Source organism: Anolis carolinensis, chromosome 2, assembly GCF_035594765.1.
Source record: "Anolis carolinensis isolate JA03-04 chromosome 2, rAnoCar3.1.pri, whole genome shotgun sequence".
In the NCBI taxonomy this organism is placed as follows: domain Eukaryota; kingdom Metazoa; phylum Chordata; class Lepidosauria; order Squamata; family Dactyloidae; genus Anolis; species Anolis carolinensis.
This window is the reverse complement of record NC_085842.1, coordinates 177,722,785-177,744,033: the sequence shown is the minus strand read 5'-3', so window position 1 is coordinate 177,744,033 and position 21,249 is coordinate 177,722,785. Positions and strand designations below refer to the sequence as shown.

Genomic DNA, 21,249 nt, shown 5'->3' with positions numbered 1-21,249 from the left:
CCATGCAGAACACAAACTAAAGCTATTAAGTGCAAATGGGGAAAATTCTATTGCTATGCATTTTCAAGAACAGGAATTTGAAAGAATCATGCAACTGCCAGCATCCTTCATTATTGGCTATTTTAGCTAATGAAGTTTTTGGAGGGCTATCTTACCTCTTTGCAGCCCACAAGTAACCAAAGATCATTTGAATCAAATGGATATACATGCATTAAGTTGCAACTCAGTTAGCCAAAAATCCTTGGTATAGATCCTGATCTCAGTAGTATAATTCTCTGAGAAGCCTTTGCATTCAGGAAAAAAAATCCACATAAATATGCCTGCTCCCTCAACATCATCCCTTGGTCTGTCCCGTCGGGACTCTTCCTTCATTCTACCTTTCTCTTCAAGACTTTGCTCTTTCATAATTTTCTTTTATGAGCAACAATATATATAGCTGGGCATCTGAAGCAATTGGGCTGTCTACTTACAATAAATCCATATTACAACTCTCTGGCCATAAATAAGAGAGGAAAAGGAGAAGGAGTATGTGAGTCTGATTCTTCTCTTTGTTTTCTTCATGTTAAATCATGGTTTATTGTGAAGTACCAAGGGATCCAAAGTTCTATTACTTAAAAACAAAAGTAAAGCCTTCTAATCTCCTCATACCTACACTAGTTCAAAATACATGAGGCTTGTTTGTGTAATGCTAAACCATGGTTTGCTGTGACACCCAAAGAAGCCTATTGATTACATTTACCTTGCATGGTCGATGAACTGAATTGCTTTCTCTGCGTACCTAGCAGCCAGGCTGGTGAGGTTAACAGGCTGTTCAACAATTTCACGGTTTTCAAAAAGAGGAAGTGCAATCTCAGGATAACAGTCTTTCTTCTGTTTGCTGAAGGAAGGATTATAAAACATTCTTTAAAGAACAGCTACACATATACAGGAGAAGATTTTTTAAAAAGCTATCTTTAGCAATATATCAAGTTTTTTTCTTTCAGAGAACGGATGTTTATACAAAATATGAACAGCATGGGAAGAGTGAATAATAGACCCATACACACAATAGTACTCAGGGTCACCAACAAAAGTGAATAGACAAAAGTAAGTACTTATTCACCCAACAAGTAGCTGTGACACTGGATTCACTGCTGTAAGGTATGATAATAGTCATTGCCCAAAATAATTCTAATATAGGGATGGGGATCCTGTGGCATTTGGTGTTTCTTGCCATTGGGCAGAATACAGGACAAGCACAGCCCTGGGCAACACAACTCAATTCGGAACCTCCCCTTCCAACTTTTGATCTACCTTTAAGAGGCTGGGCTGAGTGGAAGAAGAAATCAAAATAGACATTTGGGGCATGGCCAGAAGTGGAGTTCATTCCTTCTCAGAATGCTTCCTGGACCAAATAGGGAGACCCCTGACTCCATCAGTACTATGGACTAGAGGTTTCCCATCTCTTATGTATACTATTAATGAATAATGTCTCAAATGTGGACTCTTATGTCGCCAATACAAAACCGGCCACATACAAAACGCATCAAGAAGTTTCAGGAAACTCAAAAAGAAATTAAATGTAGGTATTGTTCAACTCTGTCCTTAATGATCTCAGGGATGCAGTTCATTATATGGCGGTAATATTCATTTGGGACTTTGTTGATCTCTCTGTGGTGTAGGATCTCACTCCAAAGCTTTGCCATGGTGGAAAGACCTTTGGGGATCAGGTGTTAAGACCAAACAAAGAAGTACCGGTAAACCCCAAACACACAATAAAAAGCAATCAGCTAGTTGACTTCAGCCAACTGTTGTTTGGGAAGGAGAAAGGCAGGCTGCTGAGACAATAAAATGGAAATTCCTGGGGAAAGGTATGTCTGGTTTGAACACTGAAACAGGAGCAATCCACCTGTTTCAGGTCTCCATTTGGACCTGTGATTCTCTAATGCTGAGAACCAATATCTGTCTGCTTTGCTCTAATGGTAAGTGTCACAGCAAAATGTGGCTTGCACTGTTGGAAATACAGTACTGGATCAAACAGGTAAAGGTAAAGGTTTTCCCCTGACATTGTCTAGTCATGTCTGACTCTGGGGGTTGGTGCTTATCTCCCTTTCTAATCTGAAGAGCCGGCATTGTCCATAGACACCTCCAAGGTCATGTGGCTAGCATGAAGCGCTGTTACCTTCCCACTGGAGCGGTACCTATTGATCTATTCACATTTGCATGTTTTTGAACTGCTAGGCTGGCAAAATCTGAGGCTAATAGCGGGAGCTCACCCCGCTCCCCGGATTCAAACCGCCAACCTTTTGGTCAGCAAGTTCATCAGCTCAGCAGTTTAACCTGCTGTGCCATCGGGGGCTCCCCAGTTAAATGAACTCCTGGTTAAATGAAACGAATATATTTTACTCATTATCATGAAAAAGAAGGAAATAAGGTTTGGTGGGAATAGATGAGGTAAGTTAGATACATTAGGACATTGGGATTTGCTCAAACGTTAGTATGATTCATGGTTCCCTAATGTGTAACTGCTTTGCTAAACATGGAGAAAAGTACTGAAAAAATACTTTCTGCATTGTTTACAGCAAAAAGAACATCTCTCTGCACACAAAAGAAATACAGAGAGCCACACTCTGAGTTGAAGAAGTCTACTTCCTCCAGAGTGAGGGAAGCTTCCTGGAGCATATCAACAGCTTTGGATTGGGAGCAGTAGTCCATCATAGGGATGAGAGGCTTTCTAGAACATTAGCTCATCATCCCTTATGACAGCAACAAAGCAGATGGAAATGGCCTGTCTCCACAAAAAGTGGTACTCATCAGCAGGGAAGCCTTACCTTCCTCTTGTAGAGTTCCATAGGCAAGCTGGGCAGGCAGGTAGATTATAGCCTGGAGTGTCAGTGCACCCCATATCATGACTATAGGGAATCCCGAAGTAATAATCAAAACCTGGAATTAAAACCACAGAATTGGAAATTACAAGGCTGCTCTTTTAGGGGACCAGTTTTTACTAGGCATTCAGTCTCCTTAAAGGCAGATCACTAGAGGCTGCACATTACTTCTGGAGGATTACATTATTTGTGAGAAATAAGGTTTATTTACACAAATGTCTTGGTTAAGCATAAGATGAGAACTCACAGCACTAACAATGCAATACATTTCTAATCCTCTATAGATGCCAAATATACCCTTTGTAACTATACGATCTTCTGCAGATACCAAAGTTAGCACTTTTTTCCAAATCTCTGTTCCAGCAGAGACTAGCTCTCACAAACAGAGGCTGCAGTTACACTTACTGAAATAAAACAAAGATTGGGCTCCAGAGCTACACCGGATACAACACCAGAGTGTCTCCAGAGCCTTTTGGCATCTTCGCACATCGACAGGCTGAGGCTTGGGAGGAACTGCTATTCCGCTGGGCCAAAAGAAGCTCTCTGATGAGTCACAATAGGGCATTTAAATATATGTTCAGTAAAAGAGATGCCAGAAAGACTGATGAGGAGCTGTTTCTAGCGAACGGCACAGCAATGAGTTTGTTTGACATGTGGACATTGGACCTAATCAGATACAGCCCAGTTCAGCTGTCCATGCCTCAAAAACACCAGGAACACTCCTGGAAGCTCCAGTTCTCCTAGCGCTAAATTCATAGCGAGGAGCAGCACTTCTGTTGCAAAATTGCCATACACTAGGTGGACTCCACAGCAGTTGCAAGGTGAATCTGTTTTATTTGGCCTGTATAGATACAGTCAGAGACTGGCTTTTTTTTTTTCAAATGGTCTCATCTCAAACTCACTTTTTAAACACTTGCCATAGAATGGAAGGAGGGAATGACACGTCATTTCTATCCATTGTCTATGCCAGTGGTTCTTAACCTGGGGTCCCCAGATGTTTTTGGCCTACAACTCCAAGAAATCCCAGCCAGTTTACCAGCTGTTAGGATTTCTGGGAGTTGAAGGTCAAAAACATCTGGGGACCCAGGTTGTGAACCATTGGTCTACTATGCCTTCTTGTTCCAGCCCAACCCCCACTGGAAGATCTCATGAGAAGGTTACTAGACATCAGCTATCTACTTTCGGGTCTTAAAAGAGTATCTGCTTTCAGTCTCAAGAGGAACAGCTCAAAGCCAAGGGAAAACAGTACCCACATCTGATTTCCTTTATGGGGGGAGATAGAGCGGTATATAAATAAAGTTTTATTATTATTACATCTGCACCAGAAAATGTGTATTCCAACACAGAAAAAGAAGGATAGAATCCTTACCTCGAAGACTGGGGTGATAAGGACCATTATGTCCCAAGTGCCATTTGCCTATAACAAAGGAATTGAAGACTTGTCAATAAAGTAATGTTAGCATATGCAATACTAGGGACTAAAGAAACTCTTCCTTGTTATCATAGCCAAGTGAAAAAATCCCTGTTATGATTAGGAAAAGAGCTGGAATGTCACATCTCTCTGTCCCAAGTAGAGATGGGAAGGCCTGGGGAAAAAAACTGGAAATATTGGGAAAAAATAGTTTTTATCCATTTCCCCCCAGTTTTTTTCCAAAACCAATTTTTCCAGAAAAATTGAAAAGTGTGTAGAATATGTACTTTTCCAATGATAAATAATATATCTTTGACATGGTTGTTAGAGAACATAACCTTTTAGAGAAGAGCCAAAAAACCCTTTAGAGCAGAATCTCCTCATGTTGTATACAACCAAATATAATTATGGTAGGCAATGGTTTCAGTTGTTAGACTGAATAACCAGCAATCTCCGATCTGTCGGGAAAAACAGAGATTTGCCAGCCGGTCAGGGCATCTCTCTTGTAACAAAATATTATCAACAGGTCACATAGTCAACAGGAAAGACAGCAATCCCATTTTATAACTTCTCAGAAACCACAGAGTAAAGGAAGCTACACACCAGAACATACATACAGGAAACAGTAAGCAAAAAGATCATAGAGCAGTGATTCTCAACCTGGGGGTCAAGATTCCTAAGGGTGTCAGCGGGGTCACCAAAGACCATCAGAAAACACATATTTCTCCCAAATGTAAAGGTCAATTTTCCCCAAACTCCACCAGTGTTAACATTAGGGCACCTGGAGCTCCTATTAAGGTTAAAGCAGATTCATTCTACAACATAGATGCACCCCAAGGTTTTCATTTCCATTGCTGGAAGCTTTGGTGTTCTGACACAATTGTTTTTAAAGAAGGAATTATAAGCATGCAGCCACTTTAATTTGCACCCTTTTTGTTCAAATTACAAAGAGTGCACTTTTGTGTTTCTACACGGCTTGTGAGGATGAGGGAGAAGGCCTTCTCCGTGGTGGCCCCTTGGCTCTGGAACTCCCTTGCCAAGGAGATCAGGCAGGCACCCACCTTGGCAGCCTTTAAGAAAGATCTGAAAACCAGGCTCTTCCAGTGTGCTTTAATGATTGACCATAAGAATAAACTCCTCAGCACTGATATTGCCGGGCGTGATGCATTTTTTTCCACCCTACTTGGTAATCTTTATCCTTGTCTATCCCACCTTAAATCCCCTCTTTTATTACAGTACTTTTAACTACATCAACAGACTTTAATTATGTATTCTTTGGACCACTGGCCCCTCTTATATTTTAACTTGCTATATTGTTCTTATTTGGCGGATTTAGGTAAAGGTAAAGGTTTCCCCTGACGTTAAGTCCAGTCGAGACCGACTCTGGGGGTTGGTGCTCATCTCCATTTCTAGGCCAAAGAGCCAGCGTTGTCCATAGACATCTCTAAGGTCATGTGGCCAGCATGACTGCATGGAGCGCAGTTACCTTCCCGCCGGAACTGTACCTATTGATCTACTCACATTTTGCATGTTTTCGAACTGCTAGGTTGGCAGGAACTGGGGCTAACAGCGGGCGCTCATTCCGCTCCCGGGATTTGAACCTGGGACCTTTTGGTCCACATGTTCAGCAGCTCAGCGCTTTAATACACTGTGCCTCTACGGGATTTACTTACCATTATATTGTTGTTATAATGTTGGTTTAATATGTGTAATGTTAAATGTCAATGATCTCTGTTTTATTGTGAATGTATATTTTACTTTGCTCATTTTGGAATTTGAGCTTGGCCCCATGTTAGCTGCCCCAAGTCCCTGCGGGGAGACGGTAGTGGGGTATAAAAATAAAGTTATTGTTATTATTTTCCCCTCAATTTTTTTCCGGAAAAAATGGCTTTGGGAAAAAAATAGGGAAAAGCTGTTTTCTTCCCAATTTTTCCATTTTTTTTAGGTCTTCCCATCTCTAGTCTCAAGCCTTCTAAACTAAATCAAAGAACATTTTAGATATTTACTGGCTTTAATGAATGCCAAGGTCTTTAAAACGTGGAAACAACTACCCTTGGCGCACTCTGACAGCTTGTTAAAAGCCTGTTCTCAAGAGCATGACCCACTGGGGAGGGAAGGTCCTGAGCAGAACACATTCATCTACCATTGCAGTATGACAAAGAAACAAAGAGGACGGTTACACACTGTAAAGGGAAGACATGCAGTTACAACTCCCTTTCGTTACAGTAATATTATTAGTAATATTGCATTTAATATATAATATATAATTAATATTATTATATTGTATTATTATTAGTATTATATTGCCTTACATTATAATATTAGTATCAATATTATATGTATATCCAGCATATTATTACCATAGCACAATATGATTATATTGTTCCCTCTTTCTTTTTTCCTCAACCTCTTTCCCTTCCCTTCTTCCTTCCTCTCCCTTTTCTCTGCCTCCCTGTCCAGCAGGGCAGCCTGATTCCATTCAAAAGAATAGAGAAATCACTCCATTCACTTCAACAGGAAGGAAAGAAATGTTCATCTGGCCAAAAATGACAGAAAGGGAGAAGCACATTCCCTGCTTGGATCTCATTACTTTAAGGATCTGGTAGTGTCTCTGTGTCTTCCCACAACCACAACCATTTCTACCTGGCCAATAAACGATTCCCATAAACCACAGCAATGCGTGTCCGGGCACAGCTAGTATTATATAAGTGGGGAAATGTCAAGGATACCTCCATGTAAAACATGTTACAGAATCCCACTGGGAGAGGACCACCATGGCCAGGCTAGTCCTGTTTGATGCCAGTGGCAACGCGAGATCCTGGCGCATTCATTCAGGACCTAAAAACAATTAAAAATACAACCAGATACGCTTTCTGTCAGCGATAGATTCAATCACCTATTATGCCAGTGCGATAGCCAGCTTCCTTCAGGACTTCTGCCAAAGTTGTCTCGTTCAATGGGAGCCCACCTACAGATGTTACAGCGAAATTGTGGGTCACTCCATTGCGAAGGCCAAGACGCCCTGTAAGCAGAGAGGCCCGTGATGGGGAGCAGGTGGATGCCGCTGAATGAAAATCTACAAATCTAAAGGAGGGGGAGAAAAGAGACTTTCAGTCTATAACTTATTTATTGAATACACATCCCAGTTTGACAATTAACTCTAATCTCGTTAAACTCACTTGGAGTAATCTTAATTTGTACACTTAATGGTATCACAAGTTTAATATCTTCTTTTTAAATTCATTTTTATAAACCCATTTTTGAGATCAATTCAGAGAGAAACCCATATCTCATTGGTGTTGGCGGTTAGTGAAAACAGACATTCAGACCCATGATCCTTTTCCTTCCTCCTTGTCCGAGTTCAATGCTGGAGGATCAACAGTGCAATGGGAATCAATGTTTTGGGTCGTTCAAGTGGCTATGTACATATGGCTATGTACATATATGCACATATATGTACATAGAGTATGACCCCCATACCTATGAGACTGATACCCACAGTCTCACCTAGTCATATCTGACAAAAAATGTCCTCTCTAAGAATTTTGTAAGTCCTCCAGGCAATTCTATGGGATCCGTCTGGCAGAAGTCACCACATAATTGCCCATAACTTCTCATTTTCATTTTAAAGTAATAAAAAACTAAAGAGGAAATCACAATCAAATAAATAAATAATCTAGCACTGTTTACAGTATTCCCTCACTTATTACAAGGGTTACGTTCTAGGACCACCCGCAATAAGTGAAATTCTGCGAAGTAGGGGAACTATATTTATTTCAATATTTACACATTATATTAGTAGTTAGGTGGCCTTTCTCCCCTTTGCAAGCCTTCTTCCTGCACTTCTTCCTCTCCGGCGCCTGCCAGTTTCCCTGGCTGGACACCAACGAGAGGGAGGGTGTATGCGCAAAAGGGAATCTGGCACCTTTTGCGCATGCACACCTCTCAGAAAAAAACTGTGAAGCAGCGAGGGAGCGAAAAGTGAACCGCAAAGTAGGGAGGGAACACTGTAATTGTAATTGCATAACTGCAATTGTCCTGTATTATTGGGGGGAGGTATTTGCAACAAGTTACTATATTTCCTTAGGAACGACAGGATATGTTTTCCACTGCTTTCTGGATCACCTAGAAATGCATTTGGAAAGGACTAGGCGACCGGAATATATACATAAACCATTTTCTTATATATGGAAGTATTGAAACAAAAAGTTGAACAGCACAGTTAGTTAGGACCCTATAGACAGAACACCTTAGGTGGAGAAAATGGGACTATCCAAAATGCTGTCACTTATGGTGTTCCCTTCCTTCATAAGAGGAGAGGCTTTATCAGGTTTCCCCACTGCATGACTTTTTCCAACCATCTGGAGTCACCAAATATATCTCCCTGGAACAGCCCATTCCCTAATCAGGTTGCTTCAAAATGAGTTTGATCTGCTCTGGACACCTCACGCTAGTTTCACAGTTTGAAATAGGCACTGTCTAAAAGCAGTGTCTATATCATGGAGGCTAATGAATCGAGATGTGGCTATTAATAGAACAAAACTGTAATTGATTCCAGGAAAAACCTTGAAGAATCTGAAAGCATTAAAAGCTTGCAGACTTCATATGAACTGAAGCACAGCAAGGATGTTCTTGGGAGTCTAGCATCACGTAGTCAGATGAACGGTTTGCACTATGACCATATTCAGACAGAAGGTATGATATTTTTAAAACACAGAGCAAAGTTTTTAATTTCCAGGCATGAAGAAAAATTATACAGTGAACATAGAGGAGGAAATTGTCACATTCACCATCCTTTGGAAAGGATGTCTGAGTCTCCACTCTGCAGTATCTGGAGAACAACATCTACTCATCCTTTACAAAGTGCTAAGGCCTAAATCCAAATACAGTCAGCCCCTCACATTTGCTGGGATTAGGGGCACAGGACTCCACAACAGTAGGAAAACAGCAGAAAAACCCAAAACTGCTTTTTTACTCGAGAACACTTTTCTAGGAATCTCCAGATTCCTTGGGGCCAGGCTGTGGCACAGCTGGCTAATAGCCAGCTGCAATAAATCACTACTGACCAAGAGGTCATGAGATCGAAGCCTGGGTCGGATTGAGCTCCCAACCATTAATAGCCTAGCTCGCTGTTGACCTAAGCATCTCGAAAGACGGTTGCACCTCTTGAGTAGAAAATTTAGGTATCGCTTTATGCGGGAAGGCTAATTTAACTAATTTATAACACCATAAAACTGCCAGTGTATGAATGTGTTTATGTATATATGTATGTATGTATGTGTATGTATGTGTGTGTGTGTATATATATATTTCCTTTCTCTCTCCTCTTATTTCCTACTTTCTACTCACAAATAAGTGTTCTCCCACTTTCACTGCAAAACTATTGTGATTTACATATTTTTCTTTCTGTTTTTTATAATGTAAAATCCCCTATAAAGATATTTTTTTTAAAACCTGCCAGCAGCGTCCAGAAAGAAATGAGGAAGTACTAACGTCAAGGACTCGGTGTCACAAGTGGACGATGAAGCGGCAGCTCCCCCTGTGGCCGGAATCGAGCATATCCTCATGAAGCCGGAAGCTGGAAAATGTTAAAAATCGCCTGTATCTGCCTATATGTCATATATCTAATGGCAATGAATGTTTGCCATGTATATGTGCATTGTAATCCATCCTGAGTCCCCTTCAGGGTGAGAAGGGCGAAATATAAATACTGTAAATAAATAAATACAATAAATAGATCCCCCATCATAGCTCTGCCATGAACTTCCACCAAATTTGGCCACAGAATCATATTGGAGGACCTAGGTCCTAGAGATTCGTAGAGGTGTATTCTTTAGGGATCTCTAGGTTCACTCATGTAATTCTATAGTCAACTTTTGCGAGAACTATAGAGTTGCCCTGGAGAACCAGCAGATTGCAAGAGAAAACATTTTAATTAAATCTATGAATAACACTACCGGTATGTAACATGATTTTTGTTCCTGGGTTATAAATGTCATTTCTTAATTGGTTCAATCATAAAAACATGGAAAAAAATTATTAAACTGAAAAAACTTTGTCTTTGCAGTTTGCACAAAAGGTTAAAAATGGCACATTGAAAGGTTAAAAATAGCAGCCACAAAAACAAAGTTTCTAGAGTATAACAACTACTTTCAAAGTAAGCAACACACAATTAAACAGGAAATAACACTTTCAAATTAGGAATAGATTTTTTTTCAAATTTTGTTACATAGAGTCAAACTTGCAAATGCAGAGGGAAGACTGCACTGGTTTCAGCAAGAAGGGAGTGACTGGGTTAGCAGGAACTTCTTAAGACAATCAGTGAAGTTTTTCATAATTACAAATTAGTGATAAAAAAAGACAAAAGGAGAAAATAGCAGAAATTCAAGGATAGAAATGATTCCCAGGTGAAATAATTGCTGAATAGAGTGAGCCCCCAGTATCCACTAGGGTTCTAAGCACCTTCCCCTTCTTCTTGATACCAAAATCCATGGATACTCATTACATAATATACAAAGGTGTAATAATATGGCATCCCTTATATATAATAGCACATAACTCAACATTTTGCTTTTGGGGATTTTTTAAGAGCTTGAATCAGTGGATCTAGAATCTGTGGATATTGAAGGCTGACTATACACACACACACAGGTGGCAGAGTTCAATGATCTTCTTCTGAATACACCAAACAGCATTCACTATGATTGGGATGATGGCATTTAATCAACTTGCTCATCATGAAAATAGAAGCTTTTGCAAACTTCAGAACATTATTTGGTGAACTCTGAAAGAAGAAGGGTGACATGGAGCCATCAGAGCTTTGTTGGAGCTCTTCCAAAATTGGATTTATAAAGTAGGAATGACTATCTAACATGATAAGCTGTTTCAAGACTGTCAGAATGGTACAGAAAATTCATAAGTATGTCCCTATAGTAGGGCTGATGACAAAACTTTATAATAGGACAAGGTTTTGTTTTTTAAAAAAAGCTTTATGATATTTGGGAAATTAAAATCACATTGTTGGAAACTCCATTGGTGCATTGAATTTACTCCAATTACGTCTAAACTGGATTTAGCCTTTAGAAGAACCATAAAAGCCACTGTTCACATTCTAAATTGATATATGAATGCCAAGTAGACATAGGCTGCTTCTACACAGCCACATAATCCAGATCAAAATGAGAATTAAAGAATTCCAGTTCCTCTCTGGAGTCTCCACACACACCCTGGGAACCATGAAAAAGCTCCTGCCGCGTCCATAAAGCTCTCCTCGTACTGAATTGATCCAACAGAATGACATTTTTCTCTCTCACCCCATTGGGAGAAATGTGCTGAGCTAATCTTCCAACTAAAGAAAAAGTTGGAGAAAGCCATTTCTTCTGGGGGGGGGGGAGTTTGTACTCTCCTGTGAGTGCCATATCTGACACTGCCACTGTTTACATGAGCACTGCACATGTTGCTGCCAAATTTCTACTCTGCAGCATCCATACACTGAACACCTGCAGTGCATTTTATAACAGATTTTGGACTTTCTCCTAACGTTTAACACGTTTTCTATGTAGATGCACACTGTAGCATACCTTTGGAGTAAGTGTTTTCTAGCTGCCCCCTACCCCCAAATCCACATTATTCTGGATTTTACAGCATGTGTAGATGAGGCCAGAGAAGCGACAAAGTCCCACTCTTCAAAAATTAACAATTCATTTTCTATTGCATTCTTCCAACTTGTGCAAAATGAGCTAGCACAGGTTTGTGTTCACATTAAGGGAAATTGTATAGTAATCAACAGACAGAAGTAATTCCACTGCTCCCTAGGGTTTGTGTATATGCCATAATAGGATGTATTCACTGTGTTCAAGATAGGGCAACATGGGATAACAATGTGCACTGTAAGCAAACGGAAGTCCCAATTGCTCTTGCTCTATCTCAGCCTCTTGACTTGCAATTTTCCTGGGCCAGCTTCACAAGTCAGTACTGACATATTTGGAACAGATATAAACTCTCTGGCGATTAACAGTCTCTGTTCACATTAAAAACACAACCATTCATTAATACTGATAATCCCCACATCAAAATATTTCACAGCTCTTGTCATTATAGAGAAAAATGTAACACATACATAGGAAAGCTTTTGATATTGTATTGTTCTGTTTGCATCTGGATATGAAGAACCTTCCATCTCTGTAGCTGGATTACAGAAATATTTCTTTTATTTTTAGGTCTATTTTCATTGTACACCAAAGGAAATTAATATTTTGCAGAGCTCCCGCCATTATTATGAAGTAGGTGCCTAGAAGATGGTGCTGGTGGGCTGTTCTTTCTCCTCATTTAAGTTGTCTTATGGGTCTGGATCAATGCTGTCCCTTATTACCAGTCTATTTACTGAGCTCAGTGGTTCTCAACCTGTGGGTCCCCAGATGTTTTCGCCTTCAACTCCCAGAAATCCTAAGGGCTGGTAAACTGGCTGGGATCTCTGGGAGTTGTAGGTCAAAACATCTAGCGACCCACAGGGACCACTGACTTAGCTGCAACTGGGAAGGGAACACAATTGGGACAATACAGCCCACTCTAATGGCTCACAAGAAATGTCATTGGGACTGTCAACTCTCTCAGACTTTTTCTTGGTTGTCATTCCAATGGGTCACTATGATGCTGGAAAGCTTTGGAACATATCATATTTTCATTTCCATACATTTTCTATGTTTTTGTTGAATCTTTTAGAGTAGAGCTTCTCAAACTGTGTTCCTCCAGATGCTTTGGACTTCAGCTCCAACAATTCCTAACAGCTAGTATGATGGTTGGGATTTCTGGGAGCTAAAATTCAAAACACCTGGAGGAGAACAGTTTGAGAAACACTGTTTTAGAGTGTAACCTTAAGAGTTGGGTCTGTACCATTTTTTTAAGCTTACGGCAGATCTTGGAAAACTAGAGGCATGTCATAAATAACAACATTCAGCAGATGCAAGGCGTTAAAGGTTTACCTCATTCCTTCTGATGCCATCTTATCCAAATTAGGAGTATCATTTCTCAGGGCCCAGTTGGCACCAAGATCTCCCCATCCAATATCATCAGCAAAAATTATTATGAAATTTGGTTTCTTATAATCTGATGCTTTCTCACTCAAAAAGACTCCTCGATGATGACAGTGGAAAAATCCAATAAAACTAACAACCAACACCAATAGCAGTGCTTTAGGCAGTAAGATATCCATGGTCTTTGGAATGTAATACAAGGAGGCATCTCATGAATTTTAGCTGTCAGCTAAAAATATTTTCATATTGCAAAATTTTCCTTTTGTGTTGCTATCTTCAGAGCCCATGTAAATATTTCCTATCTTCTGCAGCAGTTTCATTATTCTGCAGGAAAAGAAATTAGAAAAAGAGATGAGAGAAATCCAAAATCAGCAGAATAATGTAGATTATATATACCTTTATTCAAACACAGATTCAGTCTATTTGAGGCTTCATATGAGACCCTCAGGGTTAAACCGCTGAGCTGCTGAACTGGCTGACAGGTTGGTGGTTCAAATCTGAGGAGCTGTTAGCCCCAGCTTCTGCCAACCTAGTAGTTTGAAAACATGCAAATGTGAGTAAATCAATAGGTACCACTCTGGCAAGAATGTAATGGCACTCCATGCAGTCATGCCGGCCACATGACCTTGGAGGTGTCTACGGATAACACCGGCTCTTCGGCTTAGAAATGGAGATGAGCACCAACCGCCAGAGTCGGACACGACTAGACTTAAGGGCAGGGGAAAATCTTTAAATTTACCTATGAGACCAAGGAATTGGAATGAGCTATGATGGAGACTTCTGCAGTAGTTGCACCAAAGAGACTTGTGGGAACCCCCCACACTTTTGCTGAATCTCCCAGTAATTCTGTTCTCCTGGACATATAGTCTCCAGAGCCCAAATCTACCCTTAAAAGGGTTGTTGTGCATTTTCCGGGCTGTATGGCCATGTTTCAAAAGCATTATCTCCTGACGTTTCACCCACACCTATGGCAGGAATCCTCACAACCTCTGAGGTCTCACAACGTCTGAGGATACCTGACATAGATGTGGGTGAAACATCAGGAGATAATGCTACTGGAACATGGCCATACAGCCTGGAAAATGCACAACAACCCAGTGATTCCGGCCATGAAAGCCTTCAACAACACACTACCCTTAACAATTCTACTTCAGAAGGCAAAAGGATCTTGTAGCACCTTAGAGGCTAACTTTTAGATGAAAGCTGGAGAAAGTTATAAATATTGAAAAACCCGTATACTTCACTAAGGTCACAAGATTTACAGCAGCATGGTAGCAGGGAATTCTGTCAACTGTGGTCAAAAAGCAACTTTACAAGGCTCTACAACAGACATGGACAAACTTGAGTCCTCCAGGTGTTTTAGACTTCAACTCCCACAATTCCTAACAGCCTGCTCGGCTGTTTGCCCATGCCTGCTCTACAATACACCTAACTGAAGTAAATAAAATTTTCAAACATATCTACCAATCATGCCTTGGGCTCTGTGTGTGTCAAATTCCAGTTTTCCATATCATGTTGCATCTTATACAGATAACATCAAATAGATAGACTTAATGCTCAAATACTGTTCTGAATCCAAACTAGATTAGAACCACTGAATCAACTGGATTAATTATGTGCTGATTTACCATTCAACAATTGATACAATGTATCTGCTTTAGTGGGGATCAAGGAATAAAACTGGTATGCTGATGTTAGAGCTGAACGCTCGAACCATCAGCAAAGAGATTAGATGAAACCTCATTCTTGCTGGTCAAACGGATGCCCCATTGTGACATCAGTAGAAGAAACTGTGATGGACAAGCGTTTGCACTAATTGGCACAATAAAAGGGTGTTCGTGGCCATCTGGACAGGGCACTGAGTAGAAGGGAATCTGATCGAGCTGTCCAGACTGCAGTTCCTGTAAATGCTGGAGTATCGCCTTACTTTGCCTAAAGCAGAGCAAAATGCAGGTTCAGGGCGGAACACGCAGAATACTCGCCAAGTCCCCGTGCAGATTTCCTTAGTGTGGAAAAGTCCTTTATCATGCATTAAACACACCCAATTAAATCCACACAGCAACTTAAGTTGCAACTAACTGAAATCCCATTGATTTAAATGGACTTACTCTAAGCATGATTAAAGCTAGATTCAAATAAATAATTCCATGACTTTCCATTTTTAAAACTATTACTTGGAAATGCAAAAAAAAAAAGGCATAGACAGTGATGATCAAATTGTTCCTTATTCTCCAAAACTGTCACAGTGCTGTTCCAGACATCATGTATGCAGTAATGTTTATCTTTATAATTCAATAGTCTTCAATAACATCAGAAGATGTTGAGATTTTCTTCTTTCAACATCACCACTTGCACTGGAACTCCCTTGTATTTTGTTCAGGGAAGGGAAGATCTTCAGCATATTCGGTATGCCTATTACATACAATGGCAACGAAAGTCCGCATAGTTAAAGCAATGGTATTCTTCATAGTAACCTATGGATGTGAGAACTGGACCATAAGGAAGGCTGAGCAAAGGAAGATAGGTACTTTTGAACTGTGGTGATGAAGGAAAACTCTGAGACGCCTTGGATCATGAGAAGATCCAACCAGTCCATACGCCCGACTGCTCACTAGAGGGAAGGATATTAGAGGCAAAGATGAAGTACTTTGGCCACCTCATGAGAAGACAGGAAAGGTTGGAGAAGAGAATGATGCTGGGGAAAATGGAAGGAAAAAGGAAGAGGGGCCAACCAAGGCCAAGGTGGATGGATGTTATACTTGAAGTGACTGGCTTGACCTTGAAGGAGCTGGGGGTGACCACGGCTGACAGGGAGCTCTGGCGTGGACTGGTCCATGACATCACGAAGAGTCGGAAGCAAATAAACAAATAAACAACAACAATTACATACACAAAGTAACATTACTTTTGTTCCTGGGTTATAAGTATCATTTTATAATTAGTTCTATCATAAAAACATGGGGAAAAGTTTTTGTTTTTGTGGGACATCCCGCAGCACATTTTGTTATAGTTTTTTCAATGAATATCTCATAGAGCCACAATCAATTCAGCATAGTTTATGGTCGTCACAAAAACAAAGTTTCTGGAGTAAAACAACTACTTTCAAAGTAAGTACTGCACAATTAAACAGGAAATAACAGGAACATATTTTTTTCAAATTTTGTTACTTAGTGCTATCAAGACCCCAGGTGAGATGGAGAGAAGGCTTCATTGCAATTTGGCAGGCATAGAAATGGCTATTTGCAAGTGCCCAAATCTGTTTCTTTTCCATTTGCTTAATGTCAGGGGGAAACCTTTACCTTTGCCTACTATTACCAAAACATCAAAATGAATGATTAAAAGGGGGAGCTCATACAGAAACGAGATAAGCATCTGTTCTTACTAATCTTCCAAACACATCAGTTCCAGAAATTCTGCAAGTCATGCTTGAACTCTCCTCTCCTATTAGTATTTGAAGGTTATTAGAAAAGTAATTTAGTCTAGATCTATGGTGTGATAGAAAATAGGGTATGCATAGAAAAGGTCATGTAACAGTCACTGGTGTCTGTGTAGACAGCAGAAAGGCAAGCATTGCATGGCAAATGCAAAAAATCCCTTATTTTTGAGCACAAGATCCCATGTGTAATTCACATACCCAGAGACACACCACAGAAAGATATGCACACAAAATTTCATTGTGATGTGCTTTCAAGTCATTTCCCACTTATGGTGACCTTGAGACAAATCTATCATGGGGCTTTCTGGGTCCGAGTGTGTGTAACTTGTCCAGGATCCCAATGTGACAAGCAGAAGTGTATTGTATATCTTTCTTTGCTATTGGGTCCCTTCCCCCAATCCAAATTTCAGACTGTTTCATCCGTGAGCAATGGACCTGCCCAAGGACCACATTCCATACTGGAGGAACATGCCTTGGCTGATCCTGAAAACCCCTGAGAGGTAAACCATGATGTCAACAATTCTAATGTTTCCAGATGTCTAGATGTGAGATGTACTTTAAATAGTTTACATTGATTTGTGAGATAAATCATTGCAAGGCTTTACTCCTCTGGCTACAGTGGAAACATCCTAAACATTCTGAAATATATTTTAAGGTCTTTTTGGAGGTTGAGCACTGAATTGGTGTTCTGTTTTCAAACATATCCACTAATCACGTCATGGGGTCGAATCCCAGTTTTCCATATCATGTTGACTCTTACAAAGATAACATCAAATAGATGTACAGGGATTCATTAGCAACTGTAGTCCACATTATTTTGGAAGAGCTTGGTTACTGAGTCTTTTAGGAAAATTCTCATTGACAATGTCAGCTTAGTCTCAACTCTGAAATCACAATTCTTGCTGACTGATTCTTATTCTGGAATACATTTCAACAATTTAGTCATTTCCTGGACAGCCAGCATGGTGTTGCGATTTGAGAATTGGGTGATGATTCTGATGACCAGGGTTCAAATCACCGCTCAGCCACAGAAATTATCGGGGACCTTGGCCAAGTCACACTCTCTCAGCCTCAGAAGAAGGCAATGGCAAATCCCTTCTGAACAAGTCTTGCCAAGATAGCCACATGACAGGGTTGCCGTAAGTGGGAAATACTTGAAAGCATACAACAAAAACAAAACCTAATATGCTCTGGATTGTTAGAGTGCCATTAAAATAAGAGAATCAGCAAGTCGGAAGGAACAGGAAGAGCCATCTAGTCCAGTCCCCTGCCATGCAGGAATATGCAGCTAAAGCATTCATGGAAGATGCTCATCTAACCTTTGCTTGAATATCTCCAAAGAAGAAAGGTCCAAGGAAGTCTGCTCCACAGCTGAACTGCTCTTAGAAAGTTTTAAAAAGAAAGTTATCCCTAATGTTTAGTAAATTCTCATTTCTTGTAATTTCAATCCACCATTACTAACCAAAACAAATTCCATTACAGTTCTAGGAGTTAAGATTTCTCTCTACAAATGATAAGAGTATGGGAATATTTTTCAGTTATGTCATTAAAAAATTAATTATTTGTCACAGGATAAGCCAGAGAACTTTGGTGCAAGTTGACAATTATTTTCAAACTAGCTTGGGTACCTGGCGTTGCCTGGATTATTTGAAAAGGTCAGTTTTTAATTGTACAAAATGCATAAGGTTGTGGACTAACTACAACTCACATCATGTCAGGTGAACCCCAAGAAACTCCAGTAGTACATAAAGCTTATGTTAGTCGAGTTTGCTCATTGGAGTTCAGTGTGCTGTAGTAGGGTAAACTACAACTCCCTCTATGGTGAGTCAGTCCCTTCAAACCCTTCAAGTAGGTTTAGTTTGTCATGGGTTTCTGTGGTCAAAGTTTTGTCCAGGTCCATCATCGGTAGAGGTCACAGTTTCCCTGTTTGTGGGTGAACTACAATCAGGGCCGGCCCCACTCATGCGGCAGCTGACGCCGCCGCCTCGGGCGCAGGCCCGGGGGGGCGCCGTCAGGCTGGGCGGGAGGCGGGGCACCGCCCTGACGGTGCCCCGCCTCCCGCCCAGTGCGCCCTGGCCCGTCTGGCCTGCTAGAAAAGGCCAGACGGGCGAGCGGGAGTAGCGTGGGAGGCGGGGCCAGCTCTGACGCCGCTCCCCCCCCCCCCGCCCAGCGTGCCTTGGCCCTGCCTCCCACGCAGCGTGGGAGGCGGGGCCAAGGCACGCTGGGCGGGGGGGGGGAGCGGCGTCAGAGCTGGCCCCGCCTCCCACGCTACTCCCGCTCGCCCGTCTGGCCTTTTGTAGCAGGCCAGACTCAGCGGAGGTTTCTCCAGGCCGCGATTGCGGCCTGGAGAAACCTCCGCTGAGTCTGGCCTGCTACACAAGGCCAGACGGGCGAGCGGGGGTAACGTGGGAGGCGGGGCCAGCTCTGACGCCGCCCCCCCGCCCAGCGTGCCCTGGCCCCGCCTCCCACGTTGCGTGGGAGGCAGGGCCAAGGCACGCTGGGCGGGGGGGGGGGGAGCGGCGTCAGAGCTGGCCCCGCCTCCCACGTTACCCCCGCTCGCCCGTCTGGCCTTGTGTAGCAGGCCAGACTCAGCGGAGGTTCCTCCAGGCCGCAATCGCGGCCTGGAGAAACCTCCGCTGAGTCTGGCCTGCTACACAAGGCCAGACGGGCGAGCGGGGGTAACGTGGGAGGCGGGGCCAGCTCTGACGCCGCCCCCCCCGCCCAGCGTGCCCTGGCCCCGCCTCCCACGTTGCGTGGGAGGCAGGGCCAAGGCACGCTGGGCGGGGGGGGGGGGGGGAGCGGCGTCAGAGCTGGCCCCGCCTCCCACGTTACCCCCGCTCGCCCGTCTGGCCTTTTGTAGCAGGCCAGACTCAGCGGAGGTTCCTCCAGGCCGCAATCGCGGCCTGGAGAAACCTCCGCTGAGTCTGGCCTGCTACAAAAGGCCAGACGGGCGAGCGGGGGTAGCGTGGGAGGCGGGGCCAACTCTGGCCCCGCCCCCCGCCCAGCGTGCCCTGGCCCCGCCTCCCACGCTGCGTGGGAGGCGGGGCCAGGGCACGGGGGGCGGGGCCAACTCTGGCCCCGCCCCCTCACTATTCGCCCTGGCCCCGCCTCCCACGCAGCGTGGGAGGCGGGGCCAGGGCACGCTGGGCGGGGCCAGGGCGCCGGTGGCGGGGGCGCTTTTCAGCACCCCCGCTTTACATCAAAAAATATCTCCGGCCGGCCCTGACTACAATCCCCAGAAAGGATGGTCAGTTCCCCCCAAACCCCTCCAGTAATCCAATTTCAGCATATCAGGGATGTATGCCAAGTTTGGTCCCTATCCATCGGTGTTTGGGTTCTCTGGATGTAAGTGAACTACAACTCCCCCAAATCAAGGTTATTTTCCCCAAAGACTTCCAGTATTTTTTTGCTGGTCATGGTGGCTCTGTGTGTAAAGTTTGATCCAATTCTATCTTTAGTGGAGTTCAGAGTGCTCATTGATTACAGATGAACTATAAATCCCAGTACCTACAACTCCAAAATATCCAGGCCAATTCCCCTCAAAACCCACCAGTATTCAAATTTGGGCATATTGGGTATGCATGCCAAGTTTGGGCCAGATTAATCATTGTTTGGGTTCATAGTGTGCTCTGGATGTAGGTGAACTACAACTCCTATAAATCCCTCCAAAGATCTCTAGTATTTTTGTTGGTCATGGGGGTTCTGTGTGCCAAGTTAGTTCCAAGTCCATCATTGGTGGAGTTCAGAGTGCGCTTAGATTGCATCCCAGCCTCTACAACTCCTATAAATTATGCTGAATTCTCCCCAAATCCTCCAGTATGTTCAGTTTCTAATCAATTCTTATTTGCTGTGTGCAATAGAAAAGAATAGGAAAGGGTTATGGGAGAGGCAATGGGAGGGTAATGCAAATTCCACACCTACGGAGAGAGTAAGGAATACTGGGATGTCTGGTGGAGGAAAAACAGAAAATCTAGGATGAAATTATCCCTGTATGAAAGCCTTCACCTGTGTGAGGGGCAGTATGATGTTTGTGGAGGACATTGGCAGGGGTTGTACACGTTTACAGCACTATAACCTGCAATGTCATTGGAGGGAGGTCCTTTAGTGGCTCCTGAGTAGTGGGAGCTATAGCTATTTGTGGATTGGGAGCTGTCTGTGTAAGTGGAAGCCCCAGCCACACACATACATGCATATTTTCACTTTTATTATGTGTATAGACAAAAGTTCTGCAAACATGACACTTCTGTCTAGTTCTTGTCCTAATACAAAAATAGCCTCCTCTCACCTTTTAATTTTCTTTTTGGGGTTAAAATAATAAATTGACTGAAGTTCACTTTGGAAAGGAAGATTTGCTAATCCAATTAATACAAAATGCTTGTCTTTAGAGAAAGGATTATATTCACTTTGTGTTGTGGATGCATACGTCAAAATCACAGGTGTTGTGTAGTCCTTCAGATGCTTGCTACTAGACTGGTAGTCCTAGTAGACTTAGCCAACATAACCAAG

The 21,249-nt window shown here is 42.4% G+C and overlaps 1 protein-coding gene across 4 annotated transcripts in view; it reads right to left on the bottom strand.

Annotated features, from left to right (window-relative positions):
• The window catches only part of arsg (arylsulfatase G), a 154,947-nt gene that overhangs the window by 97,662 nt on the left and 36,036 nt on the right, over positions 1-21,249 (bottom strand). For 3 of the 4 annotated variants that reach the window (XM_062971160.1, XM_062971161.1, XM_062971163.1), the window contains exons 2-6: positions 13,257-13,631; positions 7,172-7,359; positions 4,234-4,281; positions 2,811-2,922; positions 740-877 (exon numbers count right to left, since the gene is read on the bottom strand). In XM_062971160.1, coding sequence (XP_062827230.1) covers positions 740-877; positions 2,811-2,922; positions 4,234-4,281; positions 7,172-7,359; positions 13,257-13,486 — 716 coding nt within the window. In that variant the 5' untranslated portion in view covers positions 13,487-13,631. Of the gene's footprint in view, positions 1-739; positions 878-2,810; positions 2,923-4,233; positions 4,282-7,171; positions 7,360-9,768; positions 9,854-13,256; positions 13,632-21,249 lie in introns of those variants that run through there. The other variant, XM_062971162.1, reaches the window with a different exon arrangement.